This window comes from Parus major, chromosome 1 (assembly GCF_001522545.3).
Source record: "Parus major isolate Abel chromosome 1, Parus_major1.1, whole genome shotgun sequence".
Lineage (NCBI taxonomy): Eukaryota > Metazoa > Chordata > Aves > Passeriformes > Paridae > Parus > Parus major.
Genome location: NC_031768.1, coordinates 70,059,425 through 70,078,504, shown reverse-complemented (window position 1 = coordinate 70,078,504; position 19,080 = coordinate 70,059,425). Strand labels below are relative to the sequence as shown.

The following is a 19,080-nucleotide window of genomic DNA, read 5'->3' as shown; positions in this document are numbered from 1 at the left end:
ACTCCTACGTTTCAGATTGTACTATGTGATTTACATCAGTAAATCAACTTTCAACAGAAGTTAAGGATTTTAGTAATACCTGCTGATTTCCATTTTGGATTAAATACTTCGTATGGAAAAATTCTACTTTGAAATACAAGGAGTATATATGTCAAATAGGAGATTTTAGTTTATCTTGGAAGGCCTACATACTTAACAGTTAATTTGGGTTTTGTTGATGGTGCATTTTTTTTTACAGCTAACTGAAAGATCAGCTATGTCTTTCTTACAGGTTTTAATCCAAGAACTGGTATACTGATCAAAACCAGTATTTATACACTTTTGCATGTTCTTGATCTTTTGTGTTTCTTGCATTGCATTAATCCTTTGTCACAGCTGCTTAGAAAGAAACTTAGCGATGGTTGCTGCCTAAACAGTTGGAGTCAACAACACCAAAAAAGGCTGCTGCAGTACAAGTCTTTTGATGATGTCCTTATGTGTCTAATACACATTTAAAATAATTGGGTTTTCCCCAGTGTAAGTAAAAATGAGTAATAAAGCTGTTATGATCAGGACTGCAAAGCAACAGGAACACGTCATTTTGTAGTCATTGACATTTAAAATTCATCAGAAAAGGGCAAAAGTTTAAAGTATGTAATGAGACACAGTGTATGTAGGAAAACATTTTGCTTCCCCTGCTACTGAAAAGTGAATTTTGAATCTTTAGTTTAGCTATATGTGACTTGTCAAAAAAGGTATAGTTACTTTTCAGATGCAAGGTCAAATTATTCTGTCATCATTTTAAAAGTATGAATGTGATGAATCACTTGAATTAGGGAGCAAAGACTTGAGGATTCATTTTCATCTCTAGCCTCTACATCTAGTTCAATTCCTTCTTCCATGTACTTTTATTTTAATTTAAAAAAATAAAAAATAAAAAAGAAGCTTCACAGAATAGCAGTATTCTGTGAAGTGTTTCACCATTTGCTATGTGAAGTCATTTATCAAGACTAAATAAGCTGCTTTTTGAGGTCCACAACCAACACAGGAAAGCACCACAAAAGGGAGTTATCTTGTAATTGTGCTGGTCTACTGAATGAACTGGAAGTATACTTCTCAGCATTCTACCTAGGAGTAGCACCTTCATAAAAGCAGCAGCAAGACAAGGAAAAAGAGGGAAAAGTTATGCCAAAGTGTATGTCTTTGTGTATTTAAATAGAGCTATTTGTTTTCACTCTCTTCTCTTCCCAGCTCTGACGACATCAAATTCTTTTCCTGCAAACAACATTGAGGGTAGTGTTAAAGGGTTTTTGCTAAAACTCTCTCAAAACAGGACTTGCTTTGGGAACACTATTTCTATAAGATACATCTTGCTGCTGGTAATCATTGTCATATGATAGGAGAGTTCTTCTATCAAAAATATAATAAAAATACTTTAAAAAAAATTTTAAGTATTTTTAAACAGAAAAATATGCAATTGCTTTTTTAGAAAGTATCTAAATTTATTCTTTGTCTGGTAAACATACATACAAGATTATGACAGCAGAGATTCTATCATGATTTGCCTCCATCAGAGGGATTGTTTTAATTTTCTTCACATTTATTTGGGATATCAGATCTTTTGATGTGTTTCAGTGACCCCAACAAAGATTATTTTCCCATTCCTTCCTGAGTGAGCTTTGCAATTCTGGACACTGTATCACACTTCTAAGTGTGACAAATAACCAGAAAAAGCATGACAAATGACAAATTTTTTTTAAAAAAAATTATTACTACAAGTGTTTTGAGAATTCTGCTGGTGTCTCCAGTGAAAGAAAATTGAAGGCCACAAAACAATTCTTATCTGCATTTAATGGCACTGAAGAAATGAAATTTTGTACACAGATATTCCTAATTTTTGCTGCAACTCAAACTTACTAGCTACCAGATCCTGTCTGAAAGTTTATCTTCAGTGTGTGTGAAAGTAAAACTTTGTGGTTCTTTGTTTTGTGATGATCCTGTACACTGATGATAAAGGAGGAATTAAATATAATTGAGAGCATCCAAGTCATACAGTAACAATACAGAGCAAATAAATCTAGTTTAGGACAACAATATAAATGGCAATCTAAAGAGCATGGGATGTATCCATTCTGTCAGATATGTGAATAAACTTCTTCCCTTAATGTCCATGGCACTCAGAGTCAGGAAAACCACTCTAAAGTAGCTAGAATTCTGTTTAATCACCTAGGTTAAGAGTAGTACTGCTGACCTGATATAATAAAAGTTTGAATGTGATGAATTAAGGGGAGTTCTTACATGTTATTTCCAAATAAGTAGAATGCTAAATAAGTACTCCTGTTTATCAAATGTTTCACACTTGCAAGAAAAAGAAAATATTTTAAAATGTAATCTTTTTGTAAAAGCTATGTAAAATATTGCTCTACAAATGGTTGCTGTCTATTGATATTTCATTCTGGTTGAATTTTATTCTTTTTATATTTTTAATTAAACTGACAGAATTCAGCTACAAATTCAGAACTGTTGTTCACCTCAAAGTTTCTGCCCATCCCACTTCCTCCACCATCTTTTTTGACTTTGCAGTCAAATTTGATTTTGACAAAATAAAGGCAAAGAAGTTTTCAAAGTGATTTATTTTTTTCAAGTTTAGTGAAAGTGTCTTGTGAGATAATTCCTTCATTAGAGGAAAACTCTAGTCGTGGTACATTCTGTTGGCATGTGAATAGTGTCTACTGGGTCAGAATACACAACTGAAGCTAGCTAGTACTGATGTGTGTTATATTTGGCTCAGGAAATTATGTAAAGCCCATGGATAGAGCAGAAGTAACAAGATAACTGTGCTGGTATGGGTACTTGACCAAACATACAAATCTGTACAGAACTAGGCCTCATCACTACTTCTGGTTATGTAACAAATTGTTAAGCTTTCACTGTTTCTTTGCTGCTTTTAAAAGATTTTTAGACCCAGTTGAAAGAAGCTGCAAACATATACAGGTCCTGTACTCTAGTCTCTTTTTATTTCCTCTGTACTTTGCTGCTAACCTCAGTTTTATCTTTGCTGCTGATTCAAGTGATGAGCATAAACTGGGCTTTCAGTTTGCCCTTTCTCAGCATTTCTCCCAGATGAAACAGTTACCTCCCAACTCAAATCCTGAATTTGTTTCAGAATATTACTGCTGTGTTCATAAAAGGTGTTCTATATGTTCAAGAACAGTGTGTGACCTGTTTCATGATCAGAGGTAGTGAGGACCAGTCCCTCATGTCTTACAGGCTTTCGTAACGTCTAAGAATTCCTGTGTTGGGACACTCTGAGGTATCGTAAGTCAACTTTGGTAGGTGTTAAATTAGTATTTAGACCATAGAGACAGAATTTCTGCTTTGTGGTACGTCCTGAATGACTTTGTATGTGCCTAGATATATGTGAATTGCTGTCTTGAGAGTGATTTTATTTTTCTCCATGGATTTTAGCAGAAATGGCCAGAGAAGGTAGACTTGAATATTTTCCTTAACATAAGATGTGCCAAGTTGGATAACTTCTAACAATCATTTACAATTGGTGTTAAAAATTATTAAATTTTTGTGAATAATACTGTGATATGTAATATGTGTAATAATATTGAGAATAATATTTTTGGTGATTGATGGTGCAAGTATCTAATGTGATACGTTACAAGATTATTTGGAGGTAGGTTTATACAGTCAGAAGTATTCATTCAGTTCCTTTGTGGATAAGGTTTGGTTTTTTTACTTGACGTGTGTTTGTTTTTTAATACTAATACTATACATTTGAGTACTGGATATATACTGAAGATTTATATTTTGAGTGCCTGAATGGAGGTGTCAGAAAGAAAATCCTAAAGGAGTTTCAATGTTCCCCACTGAGGAGGTCTGGGAAACTTCTCTATATACCTTTTCATTCTGGAGGATGGCTTTGAAGAAATGTCCCAAATGAGAAAAAAATCATTAGAAGTTATTTCGGGATAAATCAATAAAATTGATAATAATGATTGTTTTGTCCTCAGGACCAGATGTTACTCATTCATGTTCGGAAATCAAAAATGTCTTCTTGTAACTTTTTCTGGTAAAAAAAGCAAGATAGCACCAGATGTGGCTTCATCTTAATTTTCAGTCCCAAGAACCTCTGATATATTTAGGTATTGCTGACTGCATTTTAGCTTTACTACCACAATAAATCTGTTTTATATTTATATATACACACATACTAAATTAAATTATATATATATCTGTTATACCACTGTCCATTCTTCCGAGAGCTTGAGTAAAGAGTAGAATAGTGACGAGAAACACACATAAATCTTCAAGTATTATGCAATTCCTATTAATTTTTATATGCTAACAGGAAGAATTTTGTCATTTTCAGAGAATACCCCCAGGCAGATTATCCCTGTTTTCATATTTTGAATAAATAAAAGATCAATAATGTCGGTTTAAGCCAAAATGTAACCTTTGTTGTATTTAGAAATGGTTATAAAGGGATTGTGAAGGAAGAGCTACTAATGAATAAGTAAAATGTAGAGTAAGCAGAGACTATCAGATGTTTGCAAGCAATTGGGGAAGAATGTTTTACGTTACAGCCACTGAACAGAATAATTTCCAATAAGAAATCAGAACTTCCAAAGGTACTGTGGACATCTCCATAGTCCATTGTAATGAAATGTGAAAAACAGTTTTTCTTAAAGAATAAAGGCAATGTCCTAAAAACATGTCTTTTCTGTAGCTGTCTCTCAAGTGCTGTAATTTTCTGGACTTGCCAGTGATATTGTAAATCTAAGTGAAAGAGGTTTTTCTCTGGAGGACAGTAGAGAGTTTAATGTACAATTGAGAATACAAGAATACTTCTATAGAGCAGTCCTGGAAATGAATATCAGTCTCACATGTAATTTTCTGTCTAGCACTTTCTAGCAGGTCTGGATGTATTGCTTTTGCAGGCACAAAAGCTTGTGGCATAAAAATATGGTATGAAGATTAAAAATTTGAATTTCATCAAGAGTCTTCATTTGTCAGTCCTCAAATTCCTAATACAAAACAGAAATATATCTCTAAACAGCACAATATGTTTCATCTTTGCTAGAAATTTCAACTAATTTACCATTTGGAGATGTTAATGAAAAGGCTATGGCAGGGAATTAAGCTCAGAGCATATTCCATATTTTTTTTATCAATTATGATGACATCTTTTGTGCCCTACATGCATATCTAAGGAAAATCATACATTTTAGTTATATAGCCCTATAGGGCTACTATGTGATGCAAAACAGTTCACTTCCTCTGTATAAGTTGATAAAACATTTTGTATTTCAAATGAGGAATTATTTGCTTTTATAAAAGCAATAAGTTTTTTCTAAGAAGAAGATTTGAAATTGAATAACACATGGCATTCTTGTTCTCCACAGAGGGATTTAATAATCTTAGTAATTTCCTTGAGTATTATTGACTTCCTTAGGTAGGTAGATACACAGCAAGATGTTGCTAAGTCTTGGTCTGAGTAAATATGTGATTTTAATTGTGATGTTTAATTTCTGATTTCAGCTGACTTTTGTCTTGCCTGACAATTCAATTTTTTTAGTAATAATAAAAAATTGGATGTCTGGGATAGAAAACACAATTTATATACTGTAGTATAGTATTACTACTGTAGTCTGTAGCCATCACATCCTTGTTTGATATTTGATTTTGTGTATATGAAATTTTATGAAAATTCTACAATTTGATGTTTTAATCAGAATTTTGGTCCCCAGATTACTTGGCAACGATCTTCAGAATTCAATGCCAGACTTTTGCAGTAATTAACTATAACAAGGAGTGAATGGAAAGGCTTTATCTGCATACAGTGTAAGGTGCACATCTCTTCTGAATAAGGAAATAATTTAGCTGTCACCGAATGAAAGAACTAAAATGCTAGTGAACAAAAACTACCTGTGGTAGATTATAGTGAAAGTTCTGTAAATTTGACAGCCACCTTCTCTTCATTTCTCTCCTTGAAGTGTCAGATTATACAAGGATTGCTTTGTAAACCCTTATTACTTGCAAGGAATGATTTATTTTTTCCCTAAGGCAAGTTTTCCCAAGAGAAACCTTCCACTTTCACCCGAAGAAAAAGCCCTTTGACACCTGGAAGGATCAAATGATCAGAATAAGAGAGGATACAGTGTTAAGAAATCTTACAATTCTTTCAAACTATCATATTATAAATTAGAGTTGGAAAATTTATTAAATCCTCAAGACATCCCTGTGTGTTTAATTTTATTTTGTCCTCCTTGGTGAGAAAGCCCTTTATACAGGAGACTAAATGCATAAGTGATTATTTTTCATAAAGACAGAATTTTTATTAAACTATAAGGAGACAAAGAAGGGTGATTCTCCTAGCCTTTCCACAAGAACGAGATGGCTCTCAGCACTCCTTACACATTAATATTTTCCTTTTTCCACCTGTCCCAAGACAGATCTCAGGCAGATCTCATGCTAGCTTTTGAAAGACTTGCCCATACAAACACAGGTAGTTAAAGTTCATACCTAGCTTAGTTATAAACACTTCTTTAAATGCACAATTAAAGAGAAAGAGTGATCTAGGGGAATGAATCTACTTTGGCTTGTGTTTCAGAGAGAGAACCTCACAGCCAGAAGACTAGAACGATTTCTGTTTTGATATTCATGGCAGTACATTATGTATATGTGTATTATGTATATGGTGTACTTGCAGTTTTAAAGGAAAAGATAAATCATGTTGAAGAGCAGCTACTATGGGGGAAAAGTGTATTGGACTTTAGAGGGCAAAATTTATTTCACAATTAGGTTCATTAAAGCAAATTGTTCACTATCGCATTTTTATCCTCTACTCAAGGCCCATGAGATATCTTCTCAAAAGAGTTGGAGAATAAAAACTGTACTAGTAAGAAGAGATTAGTTACCTGTTGCAGGTTTGACTTTTAAAATGTCTTTGTGGAAATAAACCCTGTTGAAAAACACTGAATGACATTCAACAGGATAAGACAGTGTTTTACATGCTGAAACTATGAAAGTTCATTATACAAAGAACAGTATGTAAGGAAACAAATGATCTTGACACCGTTAATGTGTCTCAGTCTTTAACTGTTAAGTGAAAACAATGGCTGTGCAGACCTCTCTTTTCTCTCTTCTTAAGGGATTATTTCTAAAATTAGTAATACTAGTGAGAGTTCCACAGGGTTTAAACAGTAGCCTCACCTGCATCATCATTCAAGCATTTCTACATCAGTTATTCTAAGTTCTTAGTAAAAATTAATAATTGTGAGATTTTAATTTTCATTTCATACTATGGTCCTCAAGGTCACTTAGCTGTAATAGTGACTGAATTTCAGAGAGAAGGTTCCCTTTTTACATAAAAAAGAAGTCTCATACTACAAATTAGCTGCTTCTTCAAATGCTCATAAATTATGTAAAAATTTAAAATAGTTTACAAAATTTACAAATTTTTACAAATAATTTACAAAAAGTCTATGTAATATTTTTGTGTGGTCTTTTAATTCTGGTGGGAGTAACATGAATTTTTATTTTTTCTTACCTCATTTATGTTTTCAGAACTTTTAAAGGAGGAAAACAAATCAAATTGAAAGATAGAAAACAAGGTTTAAAAAAATTTACTGTAAATGAGATTCATGACTAGACATATTAGACAAAGAGTATTTTATATAGCATATTAATAATATGTTCTAATAGCAATATTGTATATTTTATGTATAATGTTTATTTTATATACATTAATTGTCATTAATATTCATATAATCTTGTGCTGTCAGTGATGGCCTTTCAACTCTACTTAAAATGTACAAAGCTGTTAATTGTGACCATGTCATAGTTATTATGCAAATGTGCACCACAGGGTATGCAAATAGTTAACTAGGCCATATAAATTTCTTCGCTGGTTTCCAAAAATTGTGCTGCAGGGATCCGGCTCTTTTCAGCTGATGACACTAGTTTATAATTCAAACTGTAATATGCTATACAACACAAAAACTTCAACAAAGCTAGGTTGGGCAAGATTAAATACAATATGATGGAAAGGCTGAAAGTAATTATAAAATTTTCACCTAATCATGGTTGGATTTTTCCCTGCGTTTCTGCTTTTGTCCTGAAAGCTTTTCTATTTGGATTTCAAAGGTTTCTCATATTTTTCTCTGAACAACAGGATTGTCTCAATTGTCTTTCATCTTTCAGTGCCTGTTTCCTGTTGGAGTAATCATTGGACTGCTTCTGTGTTTACAAAGACAAAAGTGTTCGTGCCTGAATGCACTAAAGTGTGAAGTCTTGCTGTACTTGTGATGTTCATACTATAATAATACAATCTACATCTAGCCCAATACAACATGGACAAAAAATGAACATAATATTCCTTGAAGATACTGTATGCAGAGCATAAAAGTAGCTCTCACTTGCCTCCGCTGACAGGTTGTTTAATTTTAGTTTGCAGTTTGTATACAACGGCACAAGAATTTAGTTTAAGAGGTTGAAATGGTCTTTTCACTCTACTGGTTTTGTTTTGCACTATCACCTCTTTCATGCATACTGTGAATTTTCTTGCCTGTGAATGCCACTTGCTCCCCCTCCCTTCCAACTGGAATGACAAAAGGCAAGGATTATGGCTTGAGATAAGAACAGTTTGCTGGAAACAGCAATGAGATGAGAAAACAAACAGTAACAGCAACAATATTAACAAGAGAAGGTATAGGACAAAGAAATTACTTGCATGAAAAGCATGCAAACATTAAAAAATACCAGATCACTTCTTCCCAAACATGTTTTCTTCCTCTGAAAGGAATGCCCTTTTCCTCAAAAGCCAGAGTCCTTTCTTCCCCACCCCTGGCTATGACCTGCTGGGGTACAGAAAAACATCAGGGTCCTGGACACACCCATTCAACAAATGTCTCCTTCCAGCTGTCGCAAAAAATTAACCTTGTCCTGGCCAAAACCAGAACAAGAGGGAAGAGTAGATGGACTGATGACTGTTCAGGAAGAACATGCATAGTACGAGCACCAGTGGTGCAAATTTCATTGTGAAACCTCACCAGTTCTTCTGAACTCTGATTTGAAAAGGTTTTATTGAATGCTAAGCTTTTTGTCTCTTTGCTGAAAACATTAAATACTAATAATTATTAATAATTATTATCAATATTAATTATTATTAATGTAATTACCGCTGGTTATTGGTATTAACCAAGTTGTTCTGTATTTAAATTGTTTTCTAATTGTATATTATTAACAGTTGCATTATGACAACATGACAAAGTACTTGAGTGACACAGTTCTGAACTGTGTATAAACGGGAATTTTATTTGCATGAAAATAACAGCCATTTATGAACAAAAACAATGAAAGCATATTTTTACAGTTGAAATATACTGAGATTACTTATTTTAATTCAATTAATATTCCATTTTCAGTATTTCCTACAGATAAATTGTTCCTGAAAATAGTACAAATAACATGTTTTCACTCAGGCTTGCTTTCCTAAGCAGGTTAAAGGATAAGTATTCAAATTTTAAAAACATAGCTGCCTTAAGTTAATGTTAAGTTTAGAGCTGTCAGAGTAGCTGTTTGAACTTGATGCCCAAACTAATCTCTGTCCAACAGTAACATTAGTGATAGACAGTTTTTCAATGTCTTTCATTAATCAATATTAACATAAAAATCTCCTGGACCTCAGAATCACTCAAATGACAGAGACCAGTTTCTAAGCCTTGCATGGAAGAAGGTGCACAAGAGCTAGGGAAATGTTCTGTCATGGTTATATATTTTTTGGTGGACAATTTTAAGTGTGAAGAACATACAGATCTTTCATGGGCAGCTCGTATGTATTACTACAGGCATGAATTTCATGCCTTACATGCAACACACACAATGTCTGAACACATGGGAAATCTCATGAGGTCAAAAATCTGCAGTGTTGCTGCTTGTTCATTAGTTTGATCTGTCATTTAAGATCTGTGAAAATCTTTTGGCAGCTAATTAGCATTCAGTATCTTATTTAAATCAGCAAAGAGACAAGAAGTAATTTGGTTTAAATGGATTCCAGTAAAATAGATTATGACAATTGGAAACTACTTCTAAATAACAAACTATCGTGACAGGGCTTGATCCCATGAATTATGGCCAAATCTACAAAAATCCATAAGAAATGTGCTGATTGTAGAGGCCCTTGAATAGGAACACCAAGAAATTCTGCTTCCAATTAAGTAGTTTATTTGTAGTAGTTTGTTTATTGTGGTACTGCTGACCTGATGCAAATAGGACATTTTCATGGACCATATGAAAGACGTAAGAATTTTCATTCTGAAATTCAATTGCCATTTAATCTGCACTGTAGGTTGCCAGTATTTTTTAACTCTTGGTCACTGTGTGCTGCTTCCTTGTAAAATAACACAAAGATAACATTTACCAGAGTCATTGTGCATTCTGCAGGTTTCTTGCTTCTCCAACTAGACTGTGTACATCCAAGTGTCTAAGTCACCACTTCTTTCTTGGTGCTTGTTTAGAATGCTCCTACACAACTAGTTTCATGGTTATTCCACCTACAAATCACACTTCTCATTGTAGTACAAAGTACCTGTTGTTCTTCTTCCATGAGTCTATCTTGAATCTTGGCAGACTTCACAAAACAACTATGAGGTCTGCCTATCTAAGGCTTTCCTTTCAGCCCACCTTTCTAAAACATCCCAGACTTATAAAAAGATTTCCCTCTGATCTCTCCAGACAGGTCTGAGATCGTTTTCCTATGTGATTTCAGCTCGTACAGAACATATTAGTCAGTAGTGTGGAAAGTTGATTCTCCCAAAAGAAGCAGTCCAACAGTATCAGTTCTGAAAGGATTTCTGTTGTAATTATGTAATTGTAGGACATTAATTCTCTTAAAAAACATTAAATACTATGTTAGGGAGAAAATCCTTCTCAAAGCATTCAGTCGTCTAGGCCAGTACTGACTATTTACTATGACCAAAGCAATTTTTGGCAGTATTAATAATGCTCAGAAACAACAGAACTGTTTTCTGTTAGGAAAAAATAATTCATGCAGGGAACAATGCTGTGCTGGGAGATGTCCCCTGTGGAATTTCTGAAGGGCTGAAAACAATCACAAAACTCATAGGCTTTTTGCTGAAACGCATAATGGATTTTGACCTCACCTCATTAAACAGCAGTACATAATACATTACGTATAAAACCCTCAACTCACAAAATAAACATTTTACAACAGGGTAAAAATGGAACAGAGAAGAAGAGAAATCAGAAAATTCCTATCTTGTAAAATTACTGCTTTTGGAAATCATTCTGGTTGAAATGTCTACAACATATAGGTATACATGTATGGGAAAGTCATCCCAGGCTCTCTCTTTCTCTTGATGGAGAGAAGTTAAGCAGTTCATTGGATGTCTAAAATTCACATCTAACATAAGTCAGATAAATAATTCCCAGCAGGGAGACCTATCTCCATTAACCATAAAGAGAGTCTGGGTTGATGGGCTCACATATTCAGGGCTAAATTGTTCATATCTAACGTTGTGAGATGAATTCCGACCTCAGAGACCACTGTAATGAGGCTGTATAAGAACATGAAGTTGTAACTCTTTGGCAAATAGTCTCTACTGCAAAATTTACATTGCTGGTGTAGGGAACAGAAACACAAGGAACAGGCAGAGCCGTCTGCCTTGTGAAGGGGACGTAGAAGAGATGCAAACAAATTTATATGTGAGTACTCACCACACAGAAACCAGCAACCCTGACCACTCACCTGTGTACAGCAGGACTGGAAGGGAGCCCTTTTCCCCCACCACCCCCTGCACATGGCACCAAGGTTGTAGGATAACCTCAGAGTCCCAGCCATGCCCCTCCTGGCTACTGGAAATATTAACCTGGCCAGAGCCAGGACATAGTTGTACTACTCATGAGCAGTTACTGCACAGCTTATTTCTCAAAGTTTGTCTCTCGTTACCAGATAAGAGTTACTGTGTCTTGTTCTGTAAGTTATATGTGGAGAAGAAACTTGTGTGGAAGGGTAAATTTTTGTCTAAGCATCTTATGGAACCTGTTGTATGTATAAATGTGCTAATATCTCATGGCAGCACACAGTAACAGAGATTTCAGGTAAGGGGCAGCCTCTGTGTGAGTAATAATGGTTTCCTATACAATAATTAGGTAGAAAACAGAAAAAAATAGTATCAACTTTATGATACAGCATTCTGTAATCAGTACTATGTTCTTGAGTAATCTACAGAGCTAAAATACCTAATCAAATGTTTTTAAACGAACATAGTTCATATGGTGAATACTAAGTAACATCTTGTAAATCTTGTAAGCATTTTGCACTAATGCTAAGCCAAGTTATTTAAGAATCTGTAATTCCTCAGTAACAAGTTGTTACACTATTTTTAGCAATGAAAATATTTATATACATAAGTCTATGACCAACTGAGACTGATAGCAGAAAAAAAAAATTATAATATTATACCAAAATGTCTTTAAGCAAAGTTACATTATGAGCTGCCAATTATTTGGTCTAATTTTTGAATATATATAAACAAGAAAATTTTTTTTTTTTTTGGTCGATTTGGCTAATGCGTTCTGTTCAATTGTAAGCTGATATGGCATTCTCTGTCTTGCTAGGAAGCTACAGGAACAAAAGATGATATCTTTCTAAAGATGAGGGTTAGAACTGAGAGCCACAAGCATGTTACAGACACAGGATGGCTCTGCAGGAAACTTGAACAGAGACAAGGATGTCATTTGATCATGTTTTGAAAGGTGTGTGAGCAGAGCATGGTGATCTCATTGATAGCAGGAAATTCAGAATTGAGAGTAGACCTTGTGTGAAACCTTTCTGAAGGCACTCTCATTGGAAGCATTATCTTATAGGAAAGTGGACCAGGTGTTGGATGTAAGATGTCTGTGGACATACCTGGCTCATGGGAAGGGCTTGAATTTATAATGCATAGTTTGTTTCTGACATCTATGGTTGGGTTGTGGGTTTTTTTTGCTCTGTCTCGGTGTAAATGAGTCAAATATTGCCCACTATTCTTCTTGATAAGCAGCTTCAGCTGCTGAGTTTTCACTCTTTTGGCCAAAATTGTAAGCTTTAATAAATGGTTTGAATTGTTGGTGATCTCTGTGCTGCAAAACTGGAAGTTAGTGAATATTCTCATGCTTTGAGGAAGATTCCTTTGTAAGATGCCTTTAAATTCAAACAATGCTTCTTTGAAAACTGTAGTATAAAGATGTTTAAACCCAGTAGGCAATGTTTTTAATGTCGATATATTTTTAAATATGAATATCTGATAAACTGAGAAATCATTATTTCCTGTACATCATAAAGAATAATTTCATTTCTTTACATACATATTCTGAAGCTTAATATATATTGACATTCCAACTGATACACACTTGTGAGCTGTAGATTATGATATGATCCCGTGAAATATTTTATGATGGGAGAATTAGAATATTATTACAAATGGGTGGAAAGTTTCGTCATTCTTTATAAGATGAAATAAATTTAAGCCTCCTGAAAACAGCAGTTAATGCAGTTCATATATTAAAACATCATGTTGCATGTATCAAAAGCTGAGATGTAAGTTGAACGGGGCACAATGAAAAAGCTTTCCAGGTAAAATTTCGTAAGAGTTTCTGGTTCCCAGCTATTACAATTATATCTTCATATTTTCCTTGGAGTTTTATATAAATATTGTCACTTCAATTAAACAACTAAGCAGTTCCCTTTCTTTTTTTCTTTTACATAGCAGATGGTACGTGAACAATATACAACAACGACACCAGGCACGAGCCTAGAGAGGCCGAAGAATGAATATATCTACAAAATCGGAATTTATGGCTGGAGAAAGCGTTGTCTCTACCTGTTTGTTCTCCTCCTGCTTATCATCCTAGTTGTGAATTTTTCTTTGACAATTTGGATTCTTAAAGTGATGTGGTTTTCCCCAGTAAGTGTCCTCTTTAATTTTCTATTCTTGTCTTCTCTTCCCTGCCTCACCACTTCACTTATTTTGTATGTACACCAGATTCTCTGTAGGTAATGGATGGTTCTTTCTTCTCAACTGTGATTTGTACTTTGGCTGAAAGTAGGTTAGAAAAATCTGTCTTTGAATGTACTTCCTCGTATGTAATTTCTTTATTAGTAATAACTTTTGAAATACTGAAGTTGTTGATGCCTTAAATTGCAGTGAATTCTAACCATTCTATGAGAATGTATTTTACCGTTGTCTCATAGTCTCTTTTTAGTTGCTGTTTTATAAATGTGTTGGCTGTAATTTTATCTTATTCAGAATTCCTTAGTTAAAATATTGCTGACAGTTGCTGTGGTTTTTTAGCTTCTTTCTCCTATTTATCAGCATCTAAAATTTAACAATTTATTTGCCCAATTAATTACAGCTCGGAGGTAATTATCACTACTTCATGCTTGAGGCCAGCAGCTATATAATTCAGAAGTAAATTTAATAACTTTCCACTGTCATATATATTTTAATATTTATAATGTAATTTTGCATGCAGTAGATTAAAGGGTAAGTTTCAGAAGTCTGCAAGATATGGCTTTAGTCAGAATGCAATAAAATGCATCAGTGAATATTGAAGCTAAGCTAATTTGCTCCTAACATGAAGTTGTGATACACAGATGATTTGAATAGACTTGTTACAAGAAAAACAATAATAATAAATTTCTACAGCTCTTCCCTGGCTACTGAAGAAAGTTTCTGATATCTATTATTATTACATCTCTGTCACTAAGTGAAGGCTACTTTTTCTTAATATAAATATTTCTATACTCACTAAAAAGAAAGTATGTTAATTTTAAGTCCTACTTACTAATACAATTTTTAGTGCTTGAATTCCTGTGAAGGGTCTTCCCCTACATGAATTCTTAACAGCACTATTACTGTCATACAGATTACAGTGCAAAGCTTCTTAGATCACATACAATTTTTCTCTTATGCAGCTCACATGGAAGATATGCTTTTAGTGTCTGCATGTCATAAGTCACAGAGAACATGAAAAAATTATAATTGTTTTCTTTGTGGCTCAGGGTTCTATATTTAAGGAGTTTTAAAAAATATTTTGATTTGATTTCTACATATGAGCCTGGGTATTTTATGATACCAGTGAGGACTAAAAAAAAAATAACATTAGGAAGTCTACTTATAGGAATGCCTATCTCCTGTGTGGAAGGCACCAAATGCCTTGATCTGCTGAGGGGCAGTGCCCTTCTGCTTTTGCAGCAAGAGCAGTGGAGTAACAGCTCTAGCAGTGCAGGTTTACATCCTTTCACAGAGTGGGCTGTGAATGCTGTAAGTACAATGAATTTCCTAATTCTGTGTCAAAGAATCTGTATGCCTGACACACATGCCCAATTGGATAGTGACTTAACAGTAATGCCTTCCTTAATTTGGGAGAATTTTAGGGAAATACTGAAGTTTAGATAAATATCAACTGTAAATACATTTGTGCAAAGGGCACATGTATGTCACAATCCTCAGCAAAAGTACATGTGACATTGCTAAGAACAGAGAATTTTTTTACTGGGTGTTGTTTTAATGGACTACATCACTCAAGACAAGAAGTAACTCTGAGGATACAGAAATATTGCACAGAGAATCTCAGAGAAGCACTGCTAGCCACAAATTTTAAAAACAATGTAAAGTGCATATTCAAAGTCTGGAATTAAAATTGAAGCATCACACTGCTCTCCTGTGTCTAAGGAGACACCAATTGTGAAGAATTAGTGTAACAGTCATAAGAAATTTCCAATGCTATTGTAAAACACTTTTCATGATGGAATTAAGCATTTTTGTGTCCAAGTATTTTGTTACTGTTTCAAAAAGGAGGCATCAATATAGTGTCAGAATTAGATTTTGATGATTTGTGAGTTCCAATCTTGACAAGTATTTGCTGTTCAGGAAATGAGTGGATTGTTGGTATATCACACTTATCCAATTAAGCATTCCCATGATTGGGAAGAGTTTAAAAGTAATAGTAATCATCAGTTATTTAGCAAATATTAATATGTCAACTGTGATAACATTTATATTTATTAATTGTACTCTAAGTATACTGTGTAGAGATTATGAGATTTATTCATAATAGATGTTGTATTTTTAGCTAATACTTTAAAAATATTTGGTCCTAGTTTTAAAAAAATTCATTAAGATCACTCTTAAAAATATCACTCAACAATATTTAAATATGGATAGCTAATAAGATATTAACAGCTTTTTTTTCTCTGTAAAATAATACAAGAAACAAGTTGTATTTTCACTAAGGTTGATAAGCATATTTAGAAATAAACATTGCAAACATTTTAAATTATATTTTTATAGTAGAGTCCTGAAGAGAGTTTATGCTGAAGGAATACTTTAAAGATAACATGACTGCAGTGTATAGTTTCATTAGGAAAACAGTTTTTCAGTAATAGGGATGTTGGTGCTTTAGTGATTGATTGACATGGTTCTATAGCACAGCCCTTTCATAAGCCAACTCAGAGCTGACAGAATGGTTATTTAGACATCAAAGTTTCTTTTGTTGTACAAAAAGTGTTCTCTTTTTCTATAAAGCATCTTTGTCTCTTTCATTAAGTAATAACTTGCAGTATACAAAAATCAATGCTATGTCTATTCAGAGATCCAGAGTAAAATAATAATGAAATTATGAACAGAGCTTGAAGAAGCTCTGGCATTGAATTAATCCATGCACACATGTCCTGCCTTAACCCCCATAAAACGAGACAGGGTGATAAATACTAGCAAAGAAGCAAAGCTGATAAAGGGGGACATGAACCAGATACACTGCAAGATGAATAGATTTTGATCTCCTTGCAAGAATTCGGAATGATGAAAGACAAACTTTTCTAAGCTCTATTGTTTGAGAGGCCTTCAGCATCAAATGTAGATGACTAAATTGAACAGAATTTCATTGTTTCATTTCATTTCATAAAAACTAGTCTAAAAGAGAACAACCTGAACAGAGAATATATCCCTTTTCTCATGCTGCCCCAATTAAAAAACATATGGGCATCTCCAAATTGTTCTCATTAATTCAAAGATATCAGCTGTGTCTCATTCTTTTTTTTCCTTTCTCTTATGGAGTTCAGAAGGACAGGGTCTCAATTTTTTTTTGTGGAGATGAGCAAAGAAACCTGTGAATTCATTATATTCAGCTGTTTCAGAGAAGACATTCAAATAATTATGCCTTGAGCTTGGTGAATAAGGTGAAATAGAATAATTTAAAAACTAGCATTATTTTTGCACTGAAATCATCTTTTAAAAAAAAGGTTGGACTTTTTCCCAACATATTCCTGGACAACATACCACATTTTGCATGTAATGGAAATTTCATATTCTGTTTTAATACAATGAGACTTTCTGAGCACTAAAGGGGACTGCTAGTTTTAAGAGTTTAGAAAACTAAGAATCTTAAGGGATTTAGGGCTGTAAGGATGTCAGAAGTCCTGTGGACAATTCTGAAGGATCCAGTAGGTCTGGAAGAGGGGAACTTCTATGTCTCTGGTATCTGCTGAAAGACAAGTGTGGCAGGATGGAAACAGTGAAGATTTCCAGAGGGTGTCAGCAACAGCTTCTGAAGAGGACAATTAAAGGTGGCACCCAGCTGGATCTGCTACTCACAGGATCCCATGTGAGCTAGATCTGAAGGGTAAAGTTACCCAGAAAAGCTTGATCAAGTTTATGGACTGTACCCTCCAAATGTAGGAATGATCAGTCCTGATACTCAGGAAGATAAACATCCTGGCTTAGCTAGGCAGGTTGCTTGTGATAGAGCTTCAATGAAAAAGCAGTATAGAAGAGTTGGAAGCAGATACAGGCTACAAAGATGCAATTTCAAAATAATGTCTGAGCCAGGAAACGTGTCAGGCCTTCTGTGTCAGGAATGCCAAAGCTCGGCTTCAGTTAAGAATTACAAAGAGCGAATGGCAACAAGATGGTGTGCATCCATTGGTGCAGAGAGAACTGATTCTCTTGCAGCGTCATCCTCTGCAATGTTTGAAAGGTTTTGAAGACTGGAGAGATCCATGATGACTGGGGGAGTGCAAGTGTTGCACTTGTCTTTAATAAAAGGGGCCATGGGTTTAACAAGGGTGAATGATGCCTGACCAATCCAATTGCCATTTTATGATAAAATGTCTAGAATTATAGATGATGGGAGGAGACAAAATATCATTTACCTTGACTTCAGCAAGGCTTCTGACTCTCTCCGACAGAATTCCTGTAGCCTAGTTAGGATATTACAGCCATGAGGAGTGGACAAACAGGTAAGTATAAAAAGTAAACTGCCTGGGTAGTTGGGCTCAGAAGGTAGATACTAATGTGTTGTGGTCTGCATGGAGGGCACTAATAAGCATTGCAGTTGTCTTGTCCTGGGTCTTGTCCTTTTCAAAAACTTTATCAACAATTTGTAGGAGGTTACAGAATGCTTACTCACTAAATTAGCAGGTTATACCAGTTTTGGGGTACCATTCAATACTTCCACGGTTCAGGCTGGAGGTCACACTAGCTCTAGTCCAGGATTGCCATGCTAGGTCTCTAAAATTCAGGCATGAAAAATGCACCTGATCAGGTGATTACAATTCCTGATGCTCTAGCAAGTCTTTTTCAGAAACCCCTCAGTAATTCAGTTATTGTATTATTTAGGTTCTGCCACATTATAACACAGGAATAGTTGTGTGACAAAGATTATTTCTAAATTTTTTTAGCCTCTGATGGAGAAACCAATGTTTTCCATGGATTTTAGTGGATGCCTCAGCTATCATGATCTCCCAGAATAAGGAAGGAAATTGCGCTCTATTTCATTTTGATATAAGGACAGATAGTAATGCAACTACAGTGCTCGCCAGGATAACTGGGTGCCTTTCTTCATTGTGGAGTTTCCTCTGACAAAAATTCTAAGCTCAGTGTAAGAGAAGTAGACAGGTCTTTATGGTTTTAGATGCACTATTAGTCAAACATAATTAAAATCTGCTCTCCATCTCAAGTTCTCCTGCCATCCATATCAAACCTTACTGGTGTTTGAATCTAACAAGAAGAAAGTCCTATACCAAGC

General features: G+C 34.5%; 1 protein-coding gene across 4 annotated transcripts in view; it reads left to right on the top strand.

Moving 5' to 3' along the window:
• SGCG (sarcoglycan gamma) overlaps positions 1-19,080 on the top strand; it is a 106,497-nt gene that overhangs the window by 39,599 nt on the left and 47,818 nt on the right. For 2 of the 4 annotated variants that reach the window (XM_015627734.3, XM_015627725.3), the window contains one exon: positions 13,764-13,958. In XM_015627734.3, coding sequence (XP_015483220.1) covers positions 13,764-13,958 — 195 coding nt within the window. Of the gene's footprint in view, positions 1-13,760; positions 13,959-19,080 lie in introns of all 4 variants that reach the window. The other 2 variants (XM_015627704.3, XM_015627714.3) reach the window with 1 other exon arrangement.